Source organism: Leptonychotes weddellii, chromosome 9, assembly GCF_054177405.1.
Source record: "Leptonychotes weddellii isolate Sample4059 chromosome 9, ASM5417740v2, whole genome shotgun sequence".
Taxonomy (NCBI): domain Eukaryota; kingdom Metazoa; phylum Chordata; class Mammalia; order Carnivora; family Phocidae; genus Leptonychotes; species Leptonychotes weddellii.
Genome location: NC_138377.1, coordinates 103,063,450 through 103,090,943, shown reverse-complemented (window position 1 = coordinate 103,090,943; position 27,494 = coordinate 103,063,450). Strand labels below are relative to the sequence as shown.

Below are 27,494 nucleotides of genomic sequence, written 5' to 3'. Positions count from 1 at the left end.
AACAGCAAGCAGGAAAAACACAAAGAAAACCATATCAAGGCATATTATAATGAAATTGCTTAAAACCATCATATGAAAAATATACTAAACAGCCAAATGAAAACAAGAAATACTGTATATAGTAAAAAAAGGATTAGAATATGTGCTGCCTTCAGGCAATGAATTGTGCAACACTACATCGAAAACTAGTGATGTAATGTATGGTGATTAACATAATAATAAAAAAGTAAAAATAAAAAGAATATGTGCTGCCTTTTTTTTTTTATTTTATTTAAATTCAAGTTACTTAACACATAGTGAATTATTAGTCTCAGGCATTGTGTGCTGCCTTTTAATCAGGGAGAACGCAAGCATAAAACTAGAACAAAACTGTCAAGTACTGAAAGAAAAAAACCATTATCACATAATTCAACATCAATCAGGAATGAAAGTCAAATAAACATTTTCAGGCAAACAAATGATAAGAAAATCTATTGCCAGTAGACCTGCAATATAAAAACTGTTAAAGGAAGTAATTCACGTGAAGAGAAAAGTTAAGAGATAGAACCGGAGAACTACATGAAAAAATGAAAACACAGGGAATGGTTTTGTAAATTATGGTAAAGATAACTGAATAACTAGAAGAAAAATTAAAATTATAGTGGGATGTGCGATATACATATAGAAGTAAAATATAAGGCAATAACAAACAACAAGAGAAGATAGATACTACTGTAAGATTCTAAACTTGTAACTGAAGTGGTTTAATATTATATAGTTTTCATGTGACAGTTTAAGGTTACATATTTTAAATGAAGCAAACACTAAAAATAAAATAGTAGAGATACTAAATCAATAAAGGATAGAAAATGGAATACTAAAAAAATAATCCAAAAGGGAGGCAGAAAAGAAGAAAAAAAAGGAACAAACAACAGATGAACAGATGAGAGTGAAGCAGTACACTTACAACAACCACAGCAATAATTTCATTAAATGTAAACTGATGAAAAACCGCAAATAATAGACTGTCAGAAAAGACAGAAGACTCACATATGACAATTTTAAGAGGTGGACAAAAATATATAAAGAGATGAAGTTATAAGAATAAAACTAAAAGAATGGGAAAAGATTTATCATGAAAATACTGAGTGGAAATGATGATACTAATATTAGATAAAATAGACTTCACCATAAGAAATATTACAAAAAAAAAGGACACTTTATAATGGTAATGGGATCAATTTTTCAAGGAGATAAAATAATACTAAATTTGTATGTATTTATCAACAAAGCTTCAAAACTTGAAGCAAAACTGGAAAATACTGAAGTGTGAGATATAAGTGTGAAATAATTGGAAATATGAATATTCTTCTTTATGTAACTGATACAATATGAAATAGACAATTATTAGAGATACAAGTGGAAGACTTTAACAGCACTATTACCCAACTAGACCTAACTGACATTATAGAAACTACACCTACCACAAGAAATATATACATGCTCTTCAAGTAAACATGCAACACTGACCAAGACAAACCAGATGCTGGGCATAAAACAAGTCTCAATAAATTTAAAGGAATTGAAATTATGCACAGTATCTTCTCTCACCACAGGAAATTAAATATCAAGACAAAAAGATATCTGGAAAGTTCCCAATTATTTGGAAATTTAGCACTTACACTTCTAAGTAACCAATGGGTCAAAGAATTTGAAGTGAAATTGGAAAATATTTTGTACTGAATAAAAAATAAAACACAACATATAAAATAGCTTAGAGGGAAATTTATAGCTGTAATTGCATATATTAGAAAAGGAGTCTGGTTTCAAATCAGTAATCTTAAGTTTTTACCTTACGAATCTAGAGGGAAAAACAAAAAAAATACCAAGTAAAGACAGAAAAAATAATTAAAAACATAAGTGAAATAGAAAAAATAAAGAAAAGTCAATGACAGCAAAAGTTCATTCTTGAAAAGATTAATAATAAAGCTGATAAATTCCTGGCCAGAATAATCAAAGAATAATTATAATTATCAGGAATGAAAAAGGGGGTATTACTATAGATCCTTACAGGTTTAAAAAGACAAAAATTTTTAAAGACTTTATTTTTTATAGAAATTTGAGGTTCACAGAAAAATTAAGAGAAGGTACAAAGATTCCCCTACATACCCTGCTGTCCCACACATGCTTAGCCTCCCCTAAGGTCAACATCTCCAGCTAACATAATACCTTAATGTGAAAAACTAATTGCTTTCTCCCTAAAAACAGGACCAAAACTTTTTTTTTTTTTTAAAGATTTTATTTATTTGACAGAGAGAGAAACACTGAGAGAGGGAACACAAGCAGGAGGAGTGGGAGAGGGAGAAACACGCTTCCCGCCGAGCAGGGAGCCCGATGTGGGGCTCGATCACAGGACCCTGGGACCATGACCTGAGCTGAAGGCAGACGTTCAACGACTGAGCCACCCAGGCACCCCAGGACCAAAACTTCTGTTCAAAATTTTGCTGAAGATGCAATGCAGTGTCATAGACAATGAAAAGAAGTAAACAGTATATAATTGAAAAAACTGTTTTTTTCTCAGATATGTTTATGTACATAAAGAAATCTTATAAATTCACAAAGCTATTAGAGCTCATAAGTCAATATGGCAAGGTCCGAGTATGTAAGGTTAATATGCAAAAATCAAATTGTTTCTATATACTAACAACAACAACAAAATGAAGTAAAATTATTTTCAATAGCATCAAAAAACTAAAAATGCTAGGGATAAATTTAGTAAGATATTTGTAAAACTTCTACACTGAAAATTACAAAATATTACTAGAAGCTAAACACCTTAATCATGGGTGGAGGACCCCACACTATCAGATAGAGATGTCAGTTCTTCCTAAGCTGATCTGTAGATTCAATGCAACCCCAATCAAAATCCTAACTGGCTTTTTTATTTTAGAAACTAAAAATTGATCTTAATATTTATGTGAAAACAAAAGACCTTGGAAAAACAAAACAATTTCAAAAAAGAAAACAAAGTTGGAGGACTTCATTTCAAGACTTAGTATAAAGCCATGGTAATCAAGACAGTTTGAAGATAGATGAATATATCAATGAAATAGAACTGACCAGAGAGTCCAGAAATGGATCTACACTTCAAAGGTTGATTTCTATTTTTTATCAAGGTTTTAAAATAAAAGAATGGAACAGTCCAGAAACAGACTCACACACAAAGGGAAGAGTTTTTCTTTTCTTTCTTTCCTTTCTTTCTTTCTTTCCTTCCTTCCTTTTTTTTTTTTTTTTATGCAAAGTGCTAACAGTGTAATGGAAAAAGAAACCTTTTCAGCCAATGTTGGAACAACTGGCTACCTACATGGAAAAATAAACTTGGACTAATGTTTCATATCATACCCATTAATTTATTTGAGATGAATCATAAGCCTAAATGCAAAAATAAAACTTACAAAGCTTCTAGAAAAAAATACAGGAGGATTTTTACCTTTGTTCAGAGACCTCTTAGAACCCAAAACCCTAAAATAGACATCATCACAAGTAAAAACCTTTGCTTGTCAAAAGCTATCTTAAAGAAAGTGTAAAAGGCAATTTCCAGACTGCAAGAATAAATTTGTAAAGCACACATCTGACAACGAACTTTGTGGTCAGAATATATAAACAACTCAGAAGTAAGGTGACAACTCAACTTTTAAAATAGGCAAAAACCTTCAACAGACACATAAAGAAAGATACTGAATGGTTAAAATGCACATGAAAAAATGCTCAATATATATTATTAGTCACTAGGAAAATGCAAATTAGAACTACATTGAGATACTTTGACACTCCTGCTGAAATAGGCTAAAAATTTAAAAAATTAACAATATCAAGTGTGTACTGGCAAGACTATGGAGCAACTGGAAGTCCCACATATTGCTGATAGGAATGTAAAAGAGTACAACCACTATGGAAAATGATGTGGTATTCCACTTCTAGGTATTTACCCAGGAGAAATGAAAACTCATATACACTCAAAGACTTGAGGGGAGCTTAATTTATAAATGCCCAAAACTGGAAACCCAAAAGTCTATCAACAGATGAATAAATAAAAATTGTAGGATATGCACACAATGAATATGTACAATAATAAAAAGAATCAAAGTACCTACACGCAACAACACTGATATATCTCAAAAATAGTACACTTAGTAAAAGAAGCTAGCCACAGGGGAGTTTGATTTCATTGGTATGCCTTTCCTGAACAGGAAAAAGTAATCTGTAATGATAGAAAGCAGGTCAGTGATTACCAAAGGCCAGAGGTGGTACGAAACTGACTGGAAAGAGGCACAAAGACAATTTTGATGGGAGTATGGATTACCTGGAATAGCTAGATTTGTCAAAAGTCAACAAACCATACTGGATATCTCCACATTTCACTTAAATAAATCATACTGCAATGAAGAATAAAATCTGTAGATATAGGTAGGTATGTATAAAAAGGATATATATGTCAAAATATTAGCAACAGAATTATAGGTATTTTTTTCTATAATTTTAAGGTTTTGTTTAATAAATTACCACTACTTATGTTTCAAAAAACAAAAGTCAAGCTCCTGAGGACAGCCTCACCAAAAAGGGAACATGTGAGCAAAGACCAGGAGGACATAAGGCAGATGGGTGTATGGATATATGTGGGAAGAGGAAACCTGAGGTTTTGAGCAGAGAAGTGACATGATCTAACTTACATTTTAATACTCTGGCTAGAGTATTTGGAATAAACTGCAAGGAGGCAAGGACAGAAACAAGGATACTAGTCACAGAGCTACTGCAGTAATTCAGGCGAGAGATGACAAAGGACTGGGTTCAGGGGAAGCAGTGAAGTTAGACGTAGTCAAATTCTGAATATATTTTAAATCAAGCTAACATTATTTGCAGTTGGACTGGATGTCAGGTGTGGGAGAAAGAGAAAAGTCAAGGATAACTTCAAGAGTTTTGGCATACAAAGCTAGAATAGAGTATCCCTTTACTGAGACAGAGAAAACTATGGGACAAAGAGGGGTTTTGGAGAATGGGGTGAGGGAGAGAACAGGAGTTTGTGTTTGAATAAAATTGAAGATATTAAATTGGTGGTCATCACTAAGTAGAGGATATTTGGAGACACAGGACTGGGGGAGCTTAGCAAGGGAATGTGTACACAGAGGAAAAAAAGAACTCACAAAAATGGGCTGTATGTATTTCAGTGTCAGGAGGACAGCAGGTTCTTAGCATAACTAGAAATGAAGGTCAGTAATACCTTCAAGTATACTGTGAAACTATTTTTAGAAACTTAGAGGAATCTCAAAAAATAAATTCTTTGCTTGAATGAGTACTCTGCAAGTTTTCGTTGATTCTGGAAGATGAAACGGACACCTTTAACTACAATCTGAAATTGGAAAGCGATAACCACCATTTCACCTTCTAGAACTATATTTCTATAATCCCATGGGTCAAGCTTCTCCAACTTTCAAAACATTTGGTAATAAAGGTAAAACAACATATTTAGATTACCTTCCCCCAAATAGCACAAAATTATCTACTACAGAGGAACTACATTTGTGTCCTGAATAAGACTCATCAGTCATCAGGTGATGCTCAAAGCATGTGAGGTAATGATATACTACACAGCTGTCTGATCCTCAGATGTTACTTTGGAGGCTGATGATAAACTACAGGTCTGACAACTCACTTTCCATTTCAAGATATTTCTTGAACTTTTCTTATTGTGACAGGCAACCAAATTGATTAAACCTAGTCATGGGATTTGACACTACAGCCAGCAGACTTCTATTTGTTGATTGCTATTGATTTTCTTTGATACCTCATTTAAAAATCAATAGTTGGAAAGAAAAATAGGCTTAGTTTACACATACTTAAACATACTACTGTATGCTGGAGGAGGCACAAGTTTGGCAGGGCTTTGGCATCCAATTATAAGAAGAGCTCTTAACAGGTGAAAGCAAGGGCTTTAGATCAATACACAGTTTTCTTTCTCAATCAAAGAAAGTGGCTATAAATTAGGCTCATCAGTATTATTTTCAAGGCTTTCTTAAAGCAAACAAGTTTAAACTTTTGTGCCAGGCAGAGGGTCTTCCTTAGATTTACATTAAAAAGGATATATCACTAACAGTTTCTGTTTTGTTTTGTTTTTAAGGATATTTATGGTACCTGGAGTTCATCCGGGCTTTTATCTTTTTGGCTTTTTTTTTATTTTTCTGCCGCTCTTCTCCATCTTTCAAAGGCTCTGGTAGAGCTGCACTTTCAACCACAATGTCAATAATATACTTCTTTAAAGAAAGATGCTCCTGCAAGATAAATAAATAATGATGATGATGATGCTGGTTAAAAAATAACATAGCATTGCTACAGACTACAGTGAGTATAACAGTATATAGATGAAAGTAAAAGTAATCTTTATGAAATTCTGGTGTTCACAATTGCTTTGGAAAACACTGAAGAAATTGTTTTACTTAAGATTTCATTGACTTAAGGAAGGCACATGATGTGATGAGCACTGGGTATTATATGAAACTGATAAATTATTGAACACATCTGAAACTAATGATGTACAAGTTGGCTAACTGAATTTAAATTAAAAAAAGGATTTCATTGATTTATCAAACCTTTGCTGCACATCAGTTGTGATAAATGCTAAGGATATAAGGACATATGCCTGTTCCTCACAACTACACAGTGTAGAAAGAGAGGTTTAAAACACACACACACACACCCCTATAATATCAACCAGTAAGTGCCCATTAGAGTGTTAGAGTGCTATAGGAGTTCAAAAGGGAAACAAAAGCACTATTCAGTCAGTGAGGGTGAGGAGGAAAGGTTTCAAGAAGGAAGTACCATGTCTGCTATCTCTTGAAGGATGGACTGAATTTTAACATATAGATATTGGATATATGTGTGTTTGTTTGGGCTGGGAGTTGGGAAAGGTGGCATGGTCCAAGCTAAAATGAATACCCAATCTTAAGTAACACCCTGTACTATCTGCCATCTCTTTATTCTGTTTATTTTTCTTCAAAGGACTTGCCTAACATCAAATATTCATTTGCAGTCTTCTGCAGTAGAATATAAGTTTCATGAGGGCAATGACTTTGTTTTGCTCACTGACGTTTCTATATCTGGTACTGCACCTGGCATATGGAAGGCAATCAATCAATAAGTATGTGTTAAATAAATGAATAAGTGAGAAAAGAGTAAAGTAGTAAGAACTAATAACAGTACTTATGGTCAAATGAGTGAAGGTGCTCAAAAGGTGCAAACTTCCAGTTACATAAGAAATAAATCCTGGGGGTGTGATGTACAGCATGGTGACTACAGTTAACAATACTGTATTATATGTTTGAAAGTTTCTAAGAGATTAGATCATAAAAATTCTCACCACAAGAAAAAAATTGTAACTCTATGTGGTAATGGATGTTAAATTAGTTGTGATAATTATTTCACTATATATATATATGTGTGTGTGTGTGTGCAAACATACATTTCAAACATTATGTTGTACACCTAAAACTAATACAATGCTATATGTCAATTGTATCTCAATTTAAAAAAACACAAAAATATTTATGAAGGCTTATTACTAAGCTAAGTTCTTCATATATAATCACTCATTTAGTCCTTCAAACTGTTCTTAGAACATACTAAGAAGATATGTATTTTTATTATTCCCACTTAAACTATGAGAACAAACACAAAAAGTCAAATTACTTACCCAAAGTTAGAAAGTCAAAATCATGACTGAGCAACTTTTACAGAGAGTAAAGTGATCAAGCCTAAATTTAAATCAGACAGTATGATAAAGCTGCCTATACTCTTGGCTGCTACCTTAGCAATATGACTGGAAAACAAGTTTGGGCCACAGAATTGTACTCATTATGAAAGTTTTCAAATCATAAAGTACCAAAAAATAAAAATAAACCCCAAACTCTACAGCCAAAGGGAGAAAATATTCTCTCAAAAGCAGAAGCAATTATTTTCTTTGATAAGCTAGGCCTGTTGTATGGGAGGACACCTTTATTTCAAATCCAGAAAAAATAACCCAGGTCTCAAATCAAATGAAAGCAATATTATAAATAAAGATAATCCTCTTATCATATCTCCTAAGGATACATGGTACAAAGCAAGTCATATGTGAAATCACCATCCATGTTATCATTTTTTGAATATTTAATATGTTATCAGTAAAGGGCTAAATTTCATACATTATTTCAAGATGCAGACACTATATAAAAAAACTTGGGGCTCTATCCAGAACTATCAAAAATCATATCTATTTAAAGAACAATTTACATACACAAACACACATGCATTATGTACCCACATTAACATTTTTAAAAATCTTTAAAAAAATTTTTTTTAAATCTCAAAACTATGAACAAATGAGAATATATTTATATTTTTGTTTGACTATTTTAACAGTACGTTATTTCTCAATACAAAATGAGTGTTAATTATAGAAAATATAAATAAAATTAAGAATAAAAATCTCAAAAAAATCCACAAGAAACAAAAAAAATAAAAATCTCTAATACTAACACCTAAAAATAATTTGAGTACATCCTTCCAGACATTTTTTTTGTATATATATTTTTGTGAAAGTGGGATACACCATTTATGGTATTTTATAAACTGTTTTTTCATTTAACATTGCAAATATAGGGGTGCCTCACTGGCTTAGTTGATTAAACATCTGCCTTCAGCTTGGGTCATGATCCCAGGGTCCTGGGATCCAGCCCTACATCAGGCTCCCTGCCCTGCTTCTCGCTCTACCTCTGCCCCACCAACCCCCGCCCCCCCCGCTTGTGCTCACTCTCTATCTCAAATAAATAAAATCTTAAAAAAAAACCCACTGCAAATATATTCATACCATTAAATAATATTCTACAACATAATCTAGTGGCTGTAAGGTATTCCATTTCATGAATACGCCTAATTTTACTAAATGCTTTATTTTTAGATATTTGGATAATTTTTTATTTTCAATATTATAAATATCAGTGCAACAAATATTCCTACAGTTAAAATTTTAAACACATAATCTACTTATCCCATATGATCAAATCATAGAACTAAAATTCCTGCTTTGCAGATTACACATATTTTTAAGGATTTCCATTAAGTGTTCCCAAACTGAACAACCAAAATGGGGATTAATTTGTATCTCTACAAGTGATTTGCCAGTACCTAGTATTTCTATTTTGTTTGTATATCTGTCAGTCTGTTGTCTGAAATACTGGTGTTAGTATGTTAGACCATTTGTATTTGTCCTCTATGACTTAAAATGTTTCTTTTGTCTAGTTTTCTATAAACATATTTCAAGTTATTATGTATTTCTTTCTAGTTGTTCGCATTATATTTTAGTTTCTCTAAGAAACAAATCAGTTCTGGGTAGTAAAAGAAACACATTGTTGGATATGACAGAGGATAACTAATAGTCATTTCCTCATTAAAACTATAAAGACTTTATACAGGAAGGTTTTGAGATGGCTTCTGAAGATGGAAAGCATGTATAAAGGTTTTCAACATAAGGAGTGATTGAGAAAATTATGGTATATTTCCATGAGGAAGTATTAGTCATTAAAATGCTTGTAACAGAAGATTGTGAATAGAAGAAGGCAGTGGCAGGAAAGTTTTAGATTCTTCCTAAATTACCATATAGAACTGAAAGAGCAATTACATATAAAAAGCAAAACCCACAGAAAATATTTACAACAAAACAAGGTGACAATGTATCCTCGTAACCCCCAAACAGAAGTAGGTGAGGTCAAATTATCAAGACATCAATAGGGTTTCAGTGTCTTTGAAGGAGAAATCAAAGGGAAACAAAAGAGTGAATAATGAACTTCAAAACAGAATTCTAGGAAAGGAAGCATTTTTCACTGGAGAACTTAATAGGCCAATTTGAGAATAGAATTTAAAATGGAAAGAAGTTTACCAATTCCAATGGCAGGTGAATGAAATGTAGCTGCATTAAAGACTGAACAATTTGGGGTGCCTGGCTGGCTCAGTTGGTTAAGCGACTGCCTCCGGGTCACGTCATGATCCTGGAGTCCTGGGATCAACTCCCGCATCAGGCTTCCTACTCAGCGGGGAGTCCGCTTCTCCCTCTGACGCTCTCCCCACTCATGCTCTCTCTCTCATTCTCTCACAAATAAATAAATAAACTCTTGAAAAAAAAAAGGGCTGAACAATCTGGTGAAGGCTAGTCCCTTATGAACTCTCAAAACTGATCCATGGAAGAAATTGACACAAAAGGAATATAATTGAGCAAACTAGAGATGATAATGAAAAAAGGGGAAATGGTGTGATAAAAGGAGAGCAAAGAAACAGAATCAAGAAATTTTGGGGTGCCTGGGGGATCAGTCAGTTAAACATCTGCTTTCAGCTCAGGTCATGATCTCAGGGTCCTGGGATCAAGCCCCACATTGGGCTCCCTAGTCGGCGGGGAGCCTGCCTCTCCCTCTCCCTCTGCTGATACCCCTGCTTTTGCTCTCTCTCTCTCACAAATAAAATCTTTAAAAAAACTCTCAGAACAAGTTACTGTATGTTACACAAAAATAATAGAAAAGCAGCTCCAAGAAATTTAATAGCTACCCCAAGTCACTACTTATTCTAAAGGTCGTATAAAACTAATTCCACGTAAAAGTATCAAGGTCAATAGTCAAAACTATTAAAAGAAAAAAAATGAACCAAGACTAAGCAACAATACAAATGATGAAAACACACCAAAAAATTACACGCAACTAATGAGTTGTTGAACACTATCAAAAACTAATGATGTGGAGGACTAAGATGGCAAAGGAGTAGGAGACCTAAATTTCGAATGGTCCCAGGAATTCAGCTAGATAGCTATCAAACCATTCTGAACACCTACAAACTCAACAGGAGATTGAAGAAAAGACCAGCAGCAATCCTGTGAATAGAAAAGCAACCACTTTCCAGAAGGTAAGAGGTGTAGAGAAGTGAATCCGAGGCGATATTTGGGAACATAAACCGTGGGGGGAGAGAGTCTCCGTCAGCTGACTACCGGCAAGTGATAGAGCAGCGGAGCACAAAATTGGAACTTTTAGAAGTCTGCTCTGCTGAGGGATGTCAGTCCAGTGGCTAAGCAGGGGATGGAACCCTAACTGGGACAGTGTGGTCTCAGGAGCCTCGGGGTGACAGAAAGACTGGGGGTGCCTCAGTGTGGCAGAGCTCCCAGGTATTGGAACAAGGAAGCTGGCTACAAAGACAGAGCCAAGGAGTGGGCTCTCAGCTCATGGTTGCCATAAACTGTGATGCGTGGCGCGGGCGGGCCACTACTCTTCCAGCAGGGACCCAACAAGCGGCAGATCCGGGAAGTCTCCCCTTCCTCCCCAAGGAGGAGAGGCGCAGGAGAGCACTGCAGGAATCTGCTGGGTTTGGAGACTCCAAATGGGGTCATGTGCCAGAGACAGAAACGCTCGGTCACAGGCCAGGTGAGCATGGAGTGCAGCTGGAGAACAGGAAGAAAGGAGTGATTGACTGCTTTTCTCTGAGGGCGCACTGAGGAGTGGAGCCCCGAGTTCTTGGCTCCTCTGGGGCAGAGACTGGGAGACCGCCATTTTCACTCTCATCCTCCAAAGCTGTATGGAAAGCTTGCAGGGAAGAAAAGCTACCGAGAGCAAACCTGAACAGATTACTTAGCCTGGCCCCCGACAAGGGTGGTGCAGTTCTGCCTCGGGGCAAAGACATTTGAGAATGTCTGCAACAGGCCCCTGCCCCAGAAGATCAGGAAGAACATCCAGCCCAGACCAAGTTTACCGATCAATGAGAACAGCAAAACCCCAGGGCTAGGGGAATATAGCACATAGAATTCATGGCTTTTCCCCATGATTCTTTAGTCTTTCAAAGTTAATTTTTAAAATTTTCTTTAATTTTTTCTTTTTCTTTTGAATTTTTCTTCTTTCCTTTTTCAACCAACATATTATTTTATCAATTCCTTTTTTAAAATCTTTTTTAATTTTCACTTTTACAGGCATTCTATCCCTTCATTGTATTTAACCTTATTTTTTGTGCATATATATATATATACATATATATATAAAAATAAAAGTTTTTCTTTGTTTAAAATTCTGGGATACAATGTCTTCTAACAGACCAAAATAAACCCTAAATTCAGTGTATGGCTTTGTTCTAGTCTCCCACCTGATCATATTCTTTTTAAAAATTTTCCCCTTTCTTTTCTGCCTGGTTTCAGGTCTATTCTATTTAGTGTATATTTTTCTGAGGTTCTTGTAACCCTTTTAGCATTTTGTTCTCTCATTCATCTGTTCTCCTACGAACAAAATGACAAGACGGAAAAACTCACCTCAAAAAAAGGAACAAGACTCATTACCGACTGCCAGAGACCTAATCAATACAGACATTAGTAAGATGTTGGAACTATAGTTCAGAATGACGATTATAAAGATACTATGTGGGCTTGAGAAAAGCATAGAAGATACTAGAGAATCCATTTCTGGAGAAATAAAAGAACTAAAGCCTAACCAAGGCAAAATCAAAAAGGCTATTAATGAGGTGCAATAAAAAATGGAGGCTCTAATTGCTAGGATAAATGAGGCAGAAGAGAGAATTAGTGATATAGAAGACCAAATGATGGAGAATAAAGAAGCGGAGAAAAAGAGAGATAAACAATTACTGGATCACGAGGGCAGAATTCAGGATATAAGTGATACCATAAGACAAAACAGTATTAGAATAATTGGGATCCCAGAGAAGAAGAAAGAGAGAGAGGGGCAGAAGGCATATTGGAACAAATTGAAGCAGAGAACTTCCTTAATTTGGGAATGGAACAGGCATCAAAATCCAGGAGGCACAGAAAACCCCCTCAAAATCAATAAAAATAGATGTCAAAATTCTGACGTCTAATAGTAAAACTTACGGATCTCAGAGACAAAGAGAAAATCCTGAAAGCAGCTCAGGACAAGAGACACCCACAGATTTAAACTGAGGGGGTGGAAACCATTTACCATACTAATGGACCCCAAAAGAAAGCTGGGGTGACAATCCTTATATCAGACAAATTAGATTTTAAACCAAAGACTATAATAAGAGATGAGGAAGGACACTATATCCTATTTAAAGGGTCTATCCAACAAGATCTAACAATTGTAAATATCTATGCCCCTAACATGGGAGCAGCCAATTCTATAAGCCAATTAATAACAAAAGCAAAGAAACACATTGACAACAATACAATAATAGTGGGGGACTTTAACAACCCCCTCAATGAAATGGACAGATCATCTAAGCAAAAGATCAACAAGGAAATAAAGACTTTAAATGACACACTGGACCAGATGGACTTCACAGATATATTCAGGACATTCCATCCCAAAGCAACAGAATACACATTCTTCTCTAGTGCACATGGAGCATTCCCCAGATTAGATAACATCCTGTGTCACAAATCAAGACTCAACCGGTACCAAAAGACTGGGATCATTCCCTGCCTATTTTCGGACAACAATGCTTTGAAACTCAAACTCAATCACAACAGGAAAGTCGGAAAGAACTCAAATACATGGAGGCTAAAGAGCATCCTACTAAAGAATGAATGTGTCAACCAGGAAATCAAAGAAGAATTTAAAAAGTTCATGGAAACAAATGAAAATGAAAACACAACTGTTCAATATCTTTGGGATGCAGCAAAGGTGGTCCTAAGAGGAAAGTATATAGCAATACAACCCTTTCTCAAGAACAAGGTCTCAAATACACGAACTAACCCTACACCTAAAGGAGCTGGAGAAAGAACAGCAAATAAGGCCTAAACCCAGCAGGAGAAGAGAAATAATAAAGATCAGAGCAGAAATCAATGAAATAGAAACCTAAAGAACACTAGAATAGATCAACGAAACTAAGAGCTGGTTCTTTGAAAGAATTAATAAGATTGATTAACCCCCACCCAGACTTATCAAAAAGAAAAGAGAAAGGACCCAAATTACTAAAATCATGAAAGAAAGGGGCAAAATCACAACCAATACCAAGAAAATGGAGGCAATTATTAGAAGTTAATATCAGCAGCTATATGCCAGTAAATTAGGCAATCTGGAAGAAATGGATGTGTTCCTAGAGACGTATAAACTACCAAAACTGAACCAGGAAGAAATAGAAAACCTGAACAGATCTATAACCACTAAGGAAATTGAAGCAGTAATCAAAACTCTCCCAAAAAACAAGAGCCCAGGGCCAGATGGCTTCCCAGGGAAATTCTACCAAACATTTAAAGAATTAATACCTATTCTTCTGAAACTGTTTCAAAAAATAAAAATGGAAGGAAAACTTCCAAACTCATCCTATGAGGCCAGATTACCTTGATCCCAAAATCAGACAAAGACCCCATCAAAAAGGAGAATTACAGACCAATATCCCTGATGAACATGAATGCAAAAAATTCTCACCAAAATACTAGCCAATAGGAGCCAACAGTACATTAAAAGGATTATTCACTACAACCAAGTGGGATTTATTCCTAGGCTGCAAGGTTGGTTCAACATCCATAAATCAATCAATGTGATACAATACATTAATAAACTAAAGAACAAGAACCATAGGATCCTCTCAATAGATGCAGAAAAAGCATTTGACAAAGAACAGCATCCTTTCTTGATCAAAACTCTTCACAGTGTGGGGATAGAGGGTACATACCTCAGTATCATAAAGCCATCTATGAAAAACCCTCAGCAAGTATCATTCGCAATGGGGAAAATCCCTAAGTGTTCCCCCCAAGGTCAGGAACACGGCAGGGATGTTGTCTATCACCACTACTGTTAGTACTAGAAGTCCAAGCCTCAGCAATCAGACAACAAAAAGAAATAAAAGGCATTCAAATCAGCAAAGAAGAAGTCAAACTCTCACGCTTTGCAGATGATATGATACTTTATGTGGAAAACCCCAAAGACTCCACCCCAAAACTGCTAGAACTCATACAGGAATTCAGTAAAGTGGCAGGATATAAAATCAATGCACAGAAATCAGTGGCATTTCTATATACAAACAACAAGACAAAAGAAAGAGAAATTAAGGAGTCAATCCCATTTACAAGCACCCAAAACCATAAGATATCTAGGAATAAATCTAACCAGAGAGGCAAAGAATCTGTACTCAAAAAGCTATAGAATACTCATGAAAGGGGCACCTGGGTGGCTCAGTTGGTTAAGCGACTGCCTTCGGCTCAGGTCATGATCCTAGGGTCCTGGGATCAAGTCCCACATCGGGCTCCTGGCTCAGCGGGGAGCCTGCTTCTCCCTCTGACCCTCTCCTCTCTCATGCTGTTTCTCTCTCGCTCACTCTCTAATAAATAAATAAAATCTTTAAAAAAATAAAAAAGAATACTCATGAAAGAAATTGAAGAAGACACAAGGAAATGGAAAAATGTTCCATGCTCATGGCTTGGAAGAACAAATATTATTAAAATGTCTATGCTACCTAGAGCAATCTACACATTTAATGCAATCCCTATCAAAAGACCATCAACTTTTTTCAAAGAAATGGAACAAATAATCCTAAAATTTGTATGGAACCAGAAAGGATGCCAAATCGCCAGGGGAATGTTGAGAAAGAAAAGCAAAGCTGGTGGCATCACAATTCCAGACTTCAAGTTCTACTGCCATACTGTAATCATCAAGACAGTATGGTACTGGCACAAAAACAGACACACAGATCAACGGAACACCACAGAGAGCCCAGAAATGGACCGTCAACTGTATGGTCAACTAATCTTCGACAAAGCAGGAAAGAATGTCCAATGGAAAAAAAACAGTCTCTTCAACAAATCGTATTGAAAAAATGGACAGCCACATGCAGAAGAATAAACTGGACCATTTCCTTACACCACACACAAAAATAAGACTCAAAATGGATGAAAGATGTCAAGGTGAGACAGGAATCCATCAAAAGCCTTGAGGAGAACACAGGCAGCAACCTCTTTGAGCTCAGCTGCAGCAACTTCTTTCTAGAAACATTGCCAAAGGCAAGGGATGCAAGGGGGGGTCAGGGGATGGGTTTGCCTGGTGATGGGTATTAAAGAGGGCACATATTGAATGGAGTACTGGGTGGTATATGCAAACAATGAATCATGGAACACTACGTCAAAAAATAATGATGTAATGTATGGTGATTAACATAACATAATAAGATAAAAAAATGCAAAAAAAAAAAAAGTGAAGAGAAAACAGAAGACACAGAAGAATGAATAAACACAACAAATGCCAGAGGCAAGATGGCAAAGGAATAGGGAACCCTGTTTCATCTGGTTCCCTGAATTTAGATGGATATCTATCAAACTATTTTGAACACCCACAAAATCAGCCTGAGATGTAAGAATATATATCTGGAACTCTACAAGCAGAAAAGCAACTGCTTTTGGAAGGTAGGACGTGTGGAGTTGTGAATCTGTGGGGAGATACCGGAAGATATACAGAATGGGGAGGGAGTCTCTATAAACTGGCTCCTGGAAAGCAAAATAAAACTGTAGTGCAAAATCAGGACCCTTAGAAATCTTCTTTAGTGAGAGACATCCCTCTCTGAAAGGGTCTGTGGAAATGCAAAGGACAAAATTCTAGGTGGGGAATTGTGGTCTTGGGATCCAAGGAGGCACAGAGTGAATGGGGTGCCTGAACCAGTACAGTGCCCAAGCTGGGGAGCCAGGAATCAGGTTATGGTCAATGAGCCTAGGGGGGACTCTCAGCTTGGGTCGCCATAAATTGGGAGCCAGGGCAGTCAGTAATCACTCTTTGCCTGAGCAGCCTGAAAAGGACTTGAACGTGGGGGCCGTTTACCATCCCCTGGGAGGGGTGAAATGGCTGTGCCCACAACTGGGCAAAAGCTCTCAGGGCTCCCAGTAGTGGCCCAGAAAGGACAGTAGGGCAGCACCCAACCATGACGCAGGAGCTGTGGGTGCACATGTGAGCCCATGGCAGCATATGGTTTTAGAGTCACAAAGGGCAGTGGCACTCTGGGAGAGTTGCCCCAGTGGGCACACACCGCAGGAGGCTGTGGGTTTTGGCGCATACAGAAGTGGAGACAATTTGTCCCAGAGGGTTAATGGAAGAGGGTGGACTGCGATCTTTCTGTTTTGGGCCAGAGGTCTGGGCATGGCATTTTTGCTGTGATCCTATGATGAGGACTGGAAAGTCTCCAGTGAACAAAAGCCACAGAGAGGACCTGTTCCACTGAGCCCGCCCCCCTGACAGGGGCTGGGCCAACTCCGCCCAGGCAGGGACACCTGAGAAGGAGCATGGCAGGCCCCTCCCCCAGAAGACAGACTGGAAGAACAGGTGGATGACAAGCTTATGGATCCCACAAAACTCCAAAGCAAGGGGAAAACAGTATTTTGAGCTCCATGTGTTCCCTCATGACTCATTTATTTTTCAGATAAAATTCTCCTTTCTTTTTTTCAATGCTTTTTCTTTTTTTCTTTTTACCTTTTTCCCATTTCAACTAGATTCCTATTATACCAACTTATGTTTCATAGTCGCTTTTTAACTTGCATTTTTTCACATCTACATTTTATAGATATATGCTTCATTTTAGTCCTTTTTTCACTCTATTCAATTATATATATTTTTTCATATGTATATTTATATATTTTATATATATATTTCTTTCCAATTTTGGGATGTGGTGTCTTCTAACACACAGCCCAAAATTCACCCAGGAACAAGTGGATCACCCTGCTTTGTCCACCCTGTGAGATTATAGTCTCTCTACCCCTCCCTTTTTAAATTTTTTAAAAAATTTTTTCTTTTATTCATGTGTTTCATTTTGACTTTATTTGCTTTTCTGTGGTGGCTTTCAACAACTTCAGATTTTTCTGGGGTGCATTTTGCTTGGGTCATGGTTGATATTTTGGACTCTGTTCATTTGCCCACCCATCGTTCTCTGGGGAGAATGACTAGAAGGAGGAACTCACCAAAAAAAAAAAAAGAACCAGAGGCAATGTCCTCTGCTACAAAGCAAATCGATATGGATATAAGTAGGATGTTAGCAATAGAATACAGGATAGCAATCATAAAGTTAATAGGTAGGCTTGAAAAAAGCATAAGTGACAATACAGAATCTCTAAGGGTGGAAATGAGATCTAGTCAGGCCAAACGTAAAAATGCTATAAATGAGATGCAGTTTAAACTGGATGCTGTAACAGCTAGAGTCAATGAGGCACACGAGAGAATAAGTGATGTAGAGCATAGGCTGATGGAAAGAAAGTAAGCTGAGGAAAAGAGGGAAAGACAACTAATAGTATATGAAAAAAGGCTTGGAGAGATTAATGATGCCATGAAACGTTCAAATGTCAGAATTACTGGGATCCCCAGGGGGGTGGAGAGAGAGCGAGGGCTAGAAGGTATCTTTGAGCAAATAATAGCTGAAAACTTCCCTGATCTGGGGAAGGAAACAAGCATTCGTATCCAATAGGCAGAAAGGACTCCTCCCAAAATCAATAAAAATAGATCAACAACCCATCATATAATAGTGAAGCTTGCAAATCGTAGAGCCAAAGAAGTTATCCTCAGAGAAGCTAAGGAGAGGAGGTTCCTTATGTATGGAGGGCAGAACATCAGACCAATCCACAGAAACCTGGCAATCCAGAAAAGGCTGACAAGACATATTAAGGGTATTAAATGAAAAGAACATGCAACCAGGAATACTTTATCCAGCAAGGCTGTCATTCAGCACAGATGGAGAGATAAAGAGCTTCCAGGACAGGCAGAAACTGAAAGAATGTGTGACCACCAAGCCAGCCCTGCAAAAAATATTAAAGGGGATTCTGTAAGTGAAGAGATACGCTAAGAGTAATATAGACCAGAAAGTAACAGAGACAATCTACAGAAACAGAGACTTTACAGGCAATACAGTGTCACTAAATTCATATCTTTCAATAGTTACTCTAATGGAAATGGGCTGAATGCTCCAATCAAAAGACACAGCGTTTCAGATTGGATAAAAAAGCAGGACCCATTCATATGCTGTCTACAAGAGGCTCATTTTGAACCTAAAGACACCTCCAGATTGAAAGTGAGGGGCTGGAAAACCATTTATTATGCTAATGGACATCAACAGAAAGCTGGGGTAGCAATCCTCATATCAGACAAATTAGATTTTAAACCAAAGACTGTAGTTAGAGATGTAGAGGGACACTGTATCATACTTAGAGGGTCTATTCAACAAGATGATCTAACAATTGTAAATATCTATGCCCCCAACATGGGAGTAGCCAACTACATAAGCCAATTAATAACTAAAATAAAGAACCATACTGATAATAATGCATTAATAGTAGGAGACTTTAACACCCCACTCACAGCAATGGACACATCATCTAAGCAGAAGATCAACAAAGAAACAAGAGCTTTGAAGGACATATTGTACCATATGGACTTCATAGGTATATACAGAACATTCCTTCCTAAAACAACAAAACACTCATTTTCTAGAGTGCACACAGAACTCTCTCCAGAATAGATCACATACTGGGTCACAAATCAGGTCTGAAATGATACCAAAAGACTGAGATTATTCCCTGCATATTTTCAGACCACAATGCTTTGAAACTGGAACTCAATCACAAGAAGAAATTTGGAAGGAACTCAAACACTTGGAGCCTAAAAAGCATCCTGCTAAAGAATGAATAGGTCAACCAGGAAATTAAAAAAGAACTTTAAACAATTCATGGAAATCAATGAAAATGAAAACAGACTGGTTCAAAACCTATGGGATACTGCAAAGGCCGTCCTAAGAGGGCAGTACATAGCCATCCAAGCCTTTCTCAAAAAATTAGAAAAATCCCAAATCCACAAGCTAACACCTAAAGGAGCTGGAGAAAAAACAGCAAATAAAGCCTAAACCAAGCAGGAGAAGAGAAATAATAAAGATTAGAGCAGAAATCAATGAAATAGAAAGTAGAAGAACAACAGAATAAATCAACAAAACTAGAAGCTGGTTCTTTGAAAGAATTAGTAAGATCAATAAACCTCTGGCCAGACTTATCCAAAAGAAATGAGAAAGGACCCAAATTACGAAAATCATGAAAGAAAGGGGAGAAATCACAACCAATACCAAGGAAATGGAGGCAATTATTAGAAGTTAATATCAGCAGCTATATGCCAATAAATTAGGCAATCTGGAAGAAATGGATGCATTCCTAGAAACTATAATTATAAACTACCAAGACTGAAACAGGAAAAAACAGACAATCTGAAAAGACCAATAACCAGCAAGGAAATTGAAGCAGTAATCAAAAACCTCCCCAAAAACAAGAGTCCAGGGCCAGATGGCTTCCCAGGGGAATTCTATCAAATATTTAAAGAAGAAACAATACCTATTCTACTGAAGCTGTTTCAAAAAATAGAAATGGAAGGAAAACTTCCAAACTCGTTGTATGAGGCCAGCATTACCTTGATCCCAAAACCAGACAAAGATCCCATCGAAAAGGAGAATTACAGACCATTATGCCTGATAAACACGGATGCCAACCTACTCAACAAGATCCTAGCCAAAAGGATCCAACAGTACATTAAAAGGATTATTCACCATGACCAGGAGGGATTTATTCCCGGGATACAAGGGTGGTTCAACATTCGCAAATCAATCAATGTGATAGAGCCCATTAATATGGGAAAGATAAGAACCATATAAAATTCTAAATTGATGCAGAAAAAGCATTTGACAAAATACAGGATCCTTTCCTGATTAAAACTCTTCAAAGTATAGGGTTAGAGGCAACATACCTCAATATTATAAAAGTCATCTATGAAAAGCCCCGGCGAATATCATTCTCAATGGGGAGAAACTGAGACCATTTCCCTTAAGGTCAGGAACATGACAGGAATGCCCACTCTCACCACTATTGTTCAACATAGTAGTAGAAGTCCTAGCCTCAGCAATCAGACAACAAAGAGAAATAAAAGGCATTCAAATTGGCAAAGAAGAAGTCAAATTCTCTCACTTTGCAGATGACATGATACTTTATGTGGAAAACCCAAAAGACTCCATCCCCAAATTACTAGAACTCATACGCAATTCAGCAACATGGCAAGATACAAAACCAATGCACAGAAATCAGTTGCATTTCTATACACTAACAATGTGACTGAAGAAAGAAAAATTAAGGAATCTATTCCATTTACAATAGCACCAAAAACCAAAGGATACCTAGGAATAAACCTAACCAAAGAAGTAAAGGATCTATACTCTAAAAACTAAGAATACTTATGAAAGAAATTGAGGAAGACAAAGAGAGATGGAAAAACATTCCATGCTCATGGATTGGAAGAATAAACATTTTTAAAATGTGTATCTTGCCCAGAGCAATCTACACATTCAATGCAATCCCTATCAAAAGACCATCAACATTTTTCACAGAGCTGGAACAAACAATCCTAAAATTTGTATGGAACCAGAAAAGACCCCAAATCGCCAGGGGATTGTTGAAAAAGAAAGACAAAGCTGCGGACATGACAATGCCTGACTTCAAGCTGTATTACAAAGCTGTGATCATCAAGGCAGCATGGTAATGGCACAAAAACAGACACAAAGATCAATGGAACAGAACAGAAAGCCCAGAAATGGACCCTCAACTCTATGGTCAAATAATCTTCGATAAAGCAAGAAAGAATATCCAATGGAAAAAAAAGACAGTCTCTTCAATAAATGGTGCTGGGAAAATTGGACATCCACATGCAGAACAATGAAACGGGACCATTCTCTTATACCATACACAAAGATAAACTCCAAATGGAAGAAAGACCTCGATGTGAGACAAGAATCCATCAAAATACTAGAGGAGAACACGGGCAGTAACCTCTTGGACATCAGCCACAGCAACTTCTTGCAAGACATGTCTCTACAGACAAAGGAAACAAAATAAAAATGAACTATTGGCTGAGTAATCAGAAAGGATGAATACCCAACTTTTACATCAACATGGATGGGACTAGAGAAGATTATGTTAAGTGAAATAAGTCAAGCAGAAAAAGTCAATTATCATATGGTTTCACTTATTTGTGGAACATAAGGAATAGCATGGAGGACATTAGGAGAAGGAAGGGAAAAATGAAGGGGGCGAAATCGGAGGGAGACACAAACCATGAGAGACTATGGACTCTGAGAAACAAACAGGGTTTTAGAGGGGAGAGGGGTGGGGGGATGGGTTAGCCTGGTGATGGGTATTAAGGAGGGCATGAACTGCATGGAGTACTGGGTGTTATACGAAAACAATGAATAACGGATCACTACATCAAAAACTAATGATGTACTGTATGGTGACTAACATAACAAAATAAAATTTAAAAATAAATAAATAAAAATTTTAAAGAAATGAACTATTGGGAACAGTCAACAAAACTAAGAGGCAACCCATGGAATGGGAGAATATATTTGCAAATGACATAACAGATAAAGGGCTAGTATCTAAGATCTATAAAGGACCTACCAAACTTAATACCCAAAAAACAAATAATCCAGTCAAGAAATGGGCAGAAGACATGAAAAGACATTTCTGCAAAGAAGATATCCAAATGGCTAACAGACACATGAAAAAACCCTCCACATCATTAGCCATCAGGGAAAGACAAACCAAAACCACAATGAGATACCACTTTACACCAGTTAGAATAGCAAAAATTAACAAGACAGGAAACAACAGATGTTGGCGAGGATGTGGAGAAAGGGGAACCCTTACACCATTGGTGGGAATGCAAGTTGGTACAGCCACTCTGGAAAACAGTATGGAGGTTCCTCAAGCCATTAAAAACAGAGCTACCCTACAACCCAGCAATTGCACTACTTAGGTATTTGCCTCAAAGTTACAGATGTAGTGAAAAGAAGGGGCACATGCACCCCAATGTTCATAGCAGTAATGTCCATAATAGCCAAACTGTGGAAGGAGCCAAGATGCCCTTCAACAGATGAATGGATAAAGAAGATGTGGTTCATATATAGAACGGAATATTACTCAGCCATCAGAAAGGATGAATATCTACCATTTACATCAACATGGATGGAACTGGAGGGTATTATGCTAAGTGAAATAAGTAAATCAGAGAAAGACAATTATCATATGGTTTCACTCATATGTGGAACATAAGGAATACGGCAGAGGACAATAGGGGAAGGGAGGGAAAACTGAAGGGGGGAAATCAGAGAGGGAGACAAACCATGAGAGACTCTGGACTGTGGGAAACAAACTGAGGGTTGCTGGAGGGGAAGGGGGTGGGGAGTTGGGGTAAGCAGGTAATGGGTATTAAAGAGGGCACGTGTAATGATGAGCACTGGGTGTTATATGCAACTAATGAATTGTTGACCACTGCATCAAAAAGTAATGATGTACTATATGTTGGCTAATTGAACTTAATTTTTAAAAATGTATATGTATTTAAAAGAAACACCACAAATAATGCTTCAGACAAATAAAAGATGAAAAGGAGAAAAATGTTTATATCAAAAGAAATAAATAAAAAGGATTTGAGAGTAACCGGAAATAAGGGATATGGGCAAAGAAGCAATTAGGAATCCCCAAAAAACAAAACTAAAGCAAGGGAAGAGATAAATATTAAAAGCTGTAATTCAAGAAAACTTTCCTGAATAAAATATAATTAAATATTTAAAAAGTACATTACATGCCCAAAAAAACTGACCCAGAGTAGCTAATGCCAAGACATCCTATTACAATCCCTGGGGTTTGAAGAAAAAGGAAAAATTACTTGGACATACAGGGAAAAAAAAGCAAGTGAGTTACAAGGGAAAAATTAGATTATCAGCAAGCAGCTTTTGATAGTAACATTTTATGCCAGAAGAAAATGAAGTAATATATTTAGTATTCTCAAGGAAAGAAATGTGAGCTAAGTATTTTATATCTAGTGAAACCAACTTTCATGAATAAAATCACAGATAAATGTTATCAACATTAAAAAAAACCTCAGAGAATATTATATTGATAAGATCTTCCTCAAATTTATATTTATATTAATAAGATGATTCCTCAAATCAGCTAAAGAACAAGCGTCAGTGGATTCCAGGGGTAGAAGACAGAGTAGGAGGATTCTAGGCTACACCTTGATAACAAGCACATGAATATAAACACGCCAGAAACTAACTGGAAGACTGGCAGTTCTCCACAGCTAAATGTAGAGAAGAGCCCACATCGAAGAGGTAGGAAGGGTAGAGACGTGGTGGAGAGCCACATAATTCTCACTGAGATACAGCGTTGAAGCAGCAGTTTGAAAGACACATAACAAGAGTGAGATTTCTTCACTAATCTCAGAGCATGTGCTTAGGGGGGGGATCTTGGGGAGACTTCTCTAAGAACAAAGGACCTCATGATGCCATTTTCCTCGCTCCCCCCCAACAAGATACAGGGACACATGGTAACCAGCACAGCCCGAACACTCTCTACCTAGCTTGCTAAAAGCACACCCTGCCTCCACCTTCTCCAGCAGACCTCCACCCTCCAACACACCCTCAAGAGGAGTCCATCCAAAGTAGTGCCACAAGTGTGGCAATATACAAGCAGCCCCCAAAGGTGTCAGCACCACACCAAAGTGACTTCTACCCTGGGGAAAGGGGCAGAAAACCACACAAACAAATGAGGCTGCAGCCCCAGCAGTGGGCTGCGGGCAGACATCTGGTCTGACTGCAGGCCCTGCCCACCAACAAAAGCTTCTCAAGAAGCAACACAAGGAGAGTGCGCTGCAGTTTGGTGCTACCACAGCTCTGACAAATGCATGGTCTGACTCAACTCAAGCCCACGGCAGACCTAGATTGGCCCACTAACAACACAGGGACCAAACCCTGCCCACAATAGGAAAACAAAGCCATTGCAGACTACTAAGCTTAAGGAAAACCCAGCTCAGAGACAAGGGTAAGGAGCACACAATGCATATAGGAGATACCCCATGAAGCACTAGACTCAGATTAACAGGGGACACTGCACTGCAAGGCACTACAGGACCACTTCAACATTAGGCAAGAGCAGGAGATGTAGCTCACTTGCCTAACATATAAGAACAGACACAAAGAGGCAAAATGAGGAGACAAAGAAATATATCCCAAATGAAAGAACAGGATGAAATCACAGTAAGAAGTCTAAATGAAATGAACATAAGTAATATGCCTGATAGAAATATAAAGTAATGGTAATAAAGATTCTCACTGAACTTAACAGTGGAGGACCTCAGTGAGACCCTCAACAAAGAGACAGAAAACAGAAAAAGGAACCAATCAGAGATGGAAAATTTAGGTAGTATAATTAAAAATACACTAGAGGGAATAAATAGTAGACTAAAGGAAGCAAAAGAACAGATGAGGGAATTGGACGGCATAGTAATGGAAAGCAATCAAGCTGAACAGAAGAAAAGAAAAAAAACGAATAAAAAATGAGAATAGAGTAGGAGAAAAAATGGTGGAGGAGGGGACCCTATTCCAACTGGTCCCCGGAATTGAGCTGGATATCTACCAGACCACTCTGAGCACCCATGAAATTAGCCTGAGAGGTAAGAAGATCTGAATCTCTACAAACAGAATATCGCAGATGGTTGGTTTTGAGGTACGAAGCGGGGAGTCGTGATTCCGCGGGCAGATATCAGAGGATAAATGGCAGCGGGAGGGAGCCTGGCCATCCGGATCCTATACCGCCGGTGAGCGACAGCCTCACGCACTGGGGACAGGCACAGACTCGCAGATCGGTAGCGGCTGGGAAAGGACTTTAGGGCAGCCCCCCGGGACAGAAACCCAGAGCGTCAGGGCCATGTGTGCGAACTGGGGTTAGCAGGCGGTTTTAGAAGCACAAAGGGCAGAGACGTGCCCGACCTGGAGGCAGGACTGGGAGTGCTGCGGAGGGGCGCACAGTTTATAGCAGCACAGACAGAAACGGAGATAGTGTGGCCTGGGGAGCTCACTGAAGAACACACTGCGGTCTCTCTGCTCTGAGGCAGAGGGTTGGAAACGGTCTCTTCTGCTCTGACTCACGGAAGAGACACAGAAAGCCGCCAGGGAAAGCCGCCAGAGAACAAAAGCCCCAAAAACACTTGTTCCCACTGAGCCCATCCCCCGCCACAGGGGGGCAGGGCAACTCTGCCCAAACAAGGTTGCCTGAATAACAGCACGGCAGGCCCCTCCCCCAGAAAACAGGCTGGGAGAACAAGAGACCAGCAACCCTAAGATCCCCAGAAAACAGGTGCATCTTGCTTGGGTTCTGCTCAATAATTTGGACTCTATACATTCACTCAACCACCCATCAACAGAATGACTAGGAGGAGGAACCCCCAAAATAGGAAAGACTCAGAGATTATGACTTATGCCGCAGATTTACAAATGGATGCAGATATAACCAAGATGTCGGAGATGGAATTCAGGCTAGCAATTGTGAAGACAACAGCTAGAAAGGAGAAATCAATTAATGGCAACATAGAGTCTCTAAGGGCAGAAATGAAAGCTGAATTGGCAGAACTTAAAAATGCTATTAATGAGATCCAATCCAATCTAGATAATCTAACAGCTAGGGTAACTGAGGCAGAAGAACAAATAAGCGACCTGGAAGACAATTTAATAGATAAAAAGGGAAAAGAAGAGGCCGGGGAAAAACAACTCAGAATCCATGAAAATAGAATCAGAGAAATAAGTGACACCATGAAGCATTCCACTGTCAGAATTATTGGAATCCCGGAGGGAGTGGAGAGAGAAAGAGGACTAGAAGATATACTTGAGCAAATTGTAGCTGAGAACTTTCCTAAACTGGGGAATGAAAGAAACATTCGTGTCCTAGAGGCAGAGAGGACCCCTCCCAAGATCAAGGAAAACAGGCCAACACCCCGGCATGTAATAGTAAAACTCGCAAATCGTAGAACCAAGGAAACCATCTTAAGGGCAGTTAGGGGGAAGAGATTCCTTATGTACAGAGGGAGGACCATCAGAATAACGTCAGACCTATCCACAGAAACCGGGCAAGCCAGAAAGGCCTGGCAAGACATATGCAGGGTACTAAACGAGAAGAACATGCAGCCAAGAATACTTTATCCGGCAAGGCTGTCATTTAGAATGGACGGAGAGATGCAGAGCTTCCAGGACCGGCAGAAACTGAAAGAATATGGGACCACTAAGCCGGCCCTGTAAGAAATATTAAGGGGGGTTCTATAAAAGGAGAAAGACACCAAGAGTGATCTAAACAGAAATTTACAGGGACAATCTATAAAAACAATGTCTTCACAGGCAACATAATGACAATTAATTCATATCTTTCAATAATCACTCTCAACGTGAATGGCCTAAATGCTCCCATAAAACGGCACAGGGTTACAGACTGGATAAAAAGACAGGACCCAACCAAATGCTGTCTACAAGAGACTCATTTTGAACCTAAAGATACATCCAGACTGAAAGTGAAGGGATGGAGATCCATCTTCCATGCCAGTGGACCTCAAAAGAAAGCTGGGGTAGCAATTCTTGTATCAGACAAAATAGATTTTAAACTA

At 37.8% G+C, this 27,494-nt stretch overlaps 1 protein-coding gene and 1 pseudogene across 9 annotated transcripts in view; one reads left to right on the top strand and one right to left on the bottom strand.

Annotated features, from left to right (window-relative positions):
• SCAPER (S-phase cyclin A associated protein in the ER) overlaps positions 1–27,494 on the bottom strand; it is a 422,618-nt gene that overhangs the window by 226,699 nt on the left and 168,425 nt on the right. For all 9 annotated transcript variants that reach the window (XM_081829597.1, XM_081829604.1, XM_081829605.1 and 6 more), the window contains one exon: positions 6,169–6,305. In XM_081829597.1, coding sequence (XP_081685723.1) covers positions 6,169–6,305 — 137 coding nt within the window. The remainder of the gene's footprint in view (positions 1–6,168; positions 6,306–27,494) is intronic.
• Positions 24,096–27,494, top strand: part of LOC102736460 (ragulator complex protein LAMTOR3 pseudogene) — a 5,342-nt pseudogene continuing 1,943 nt past the window's right edge.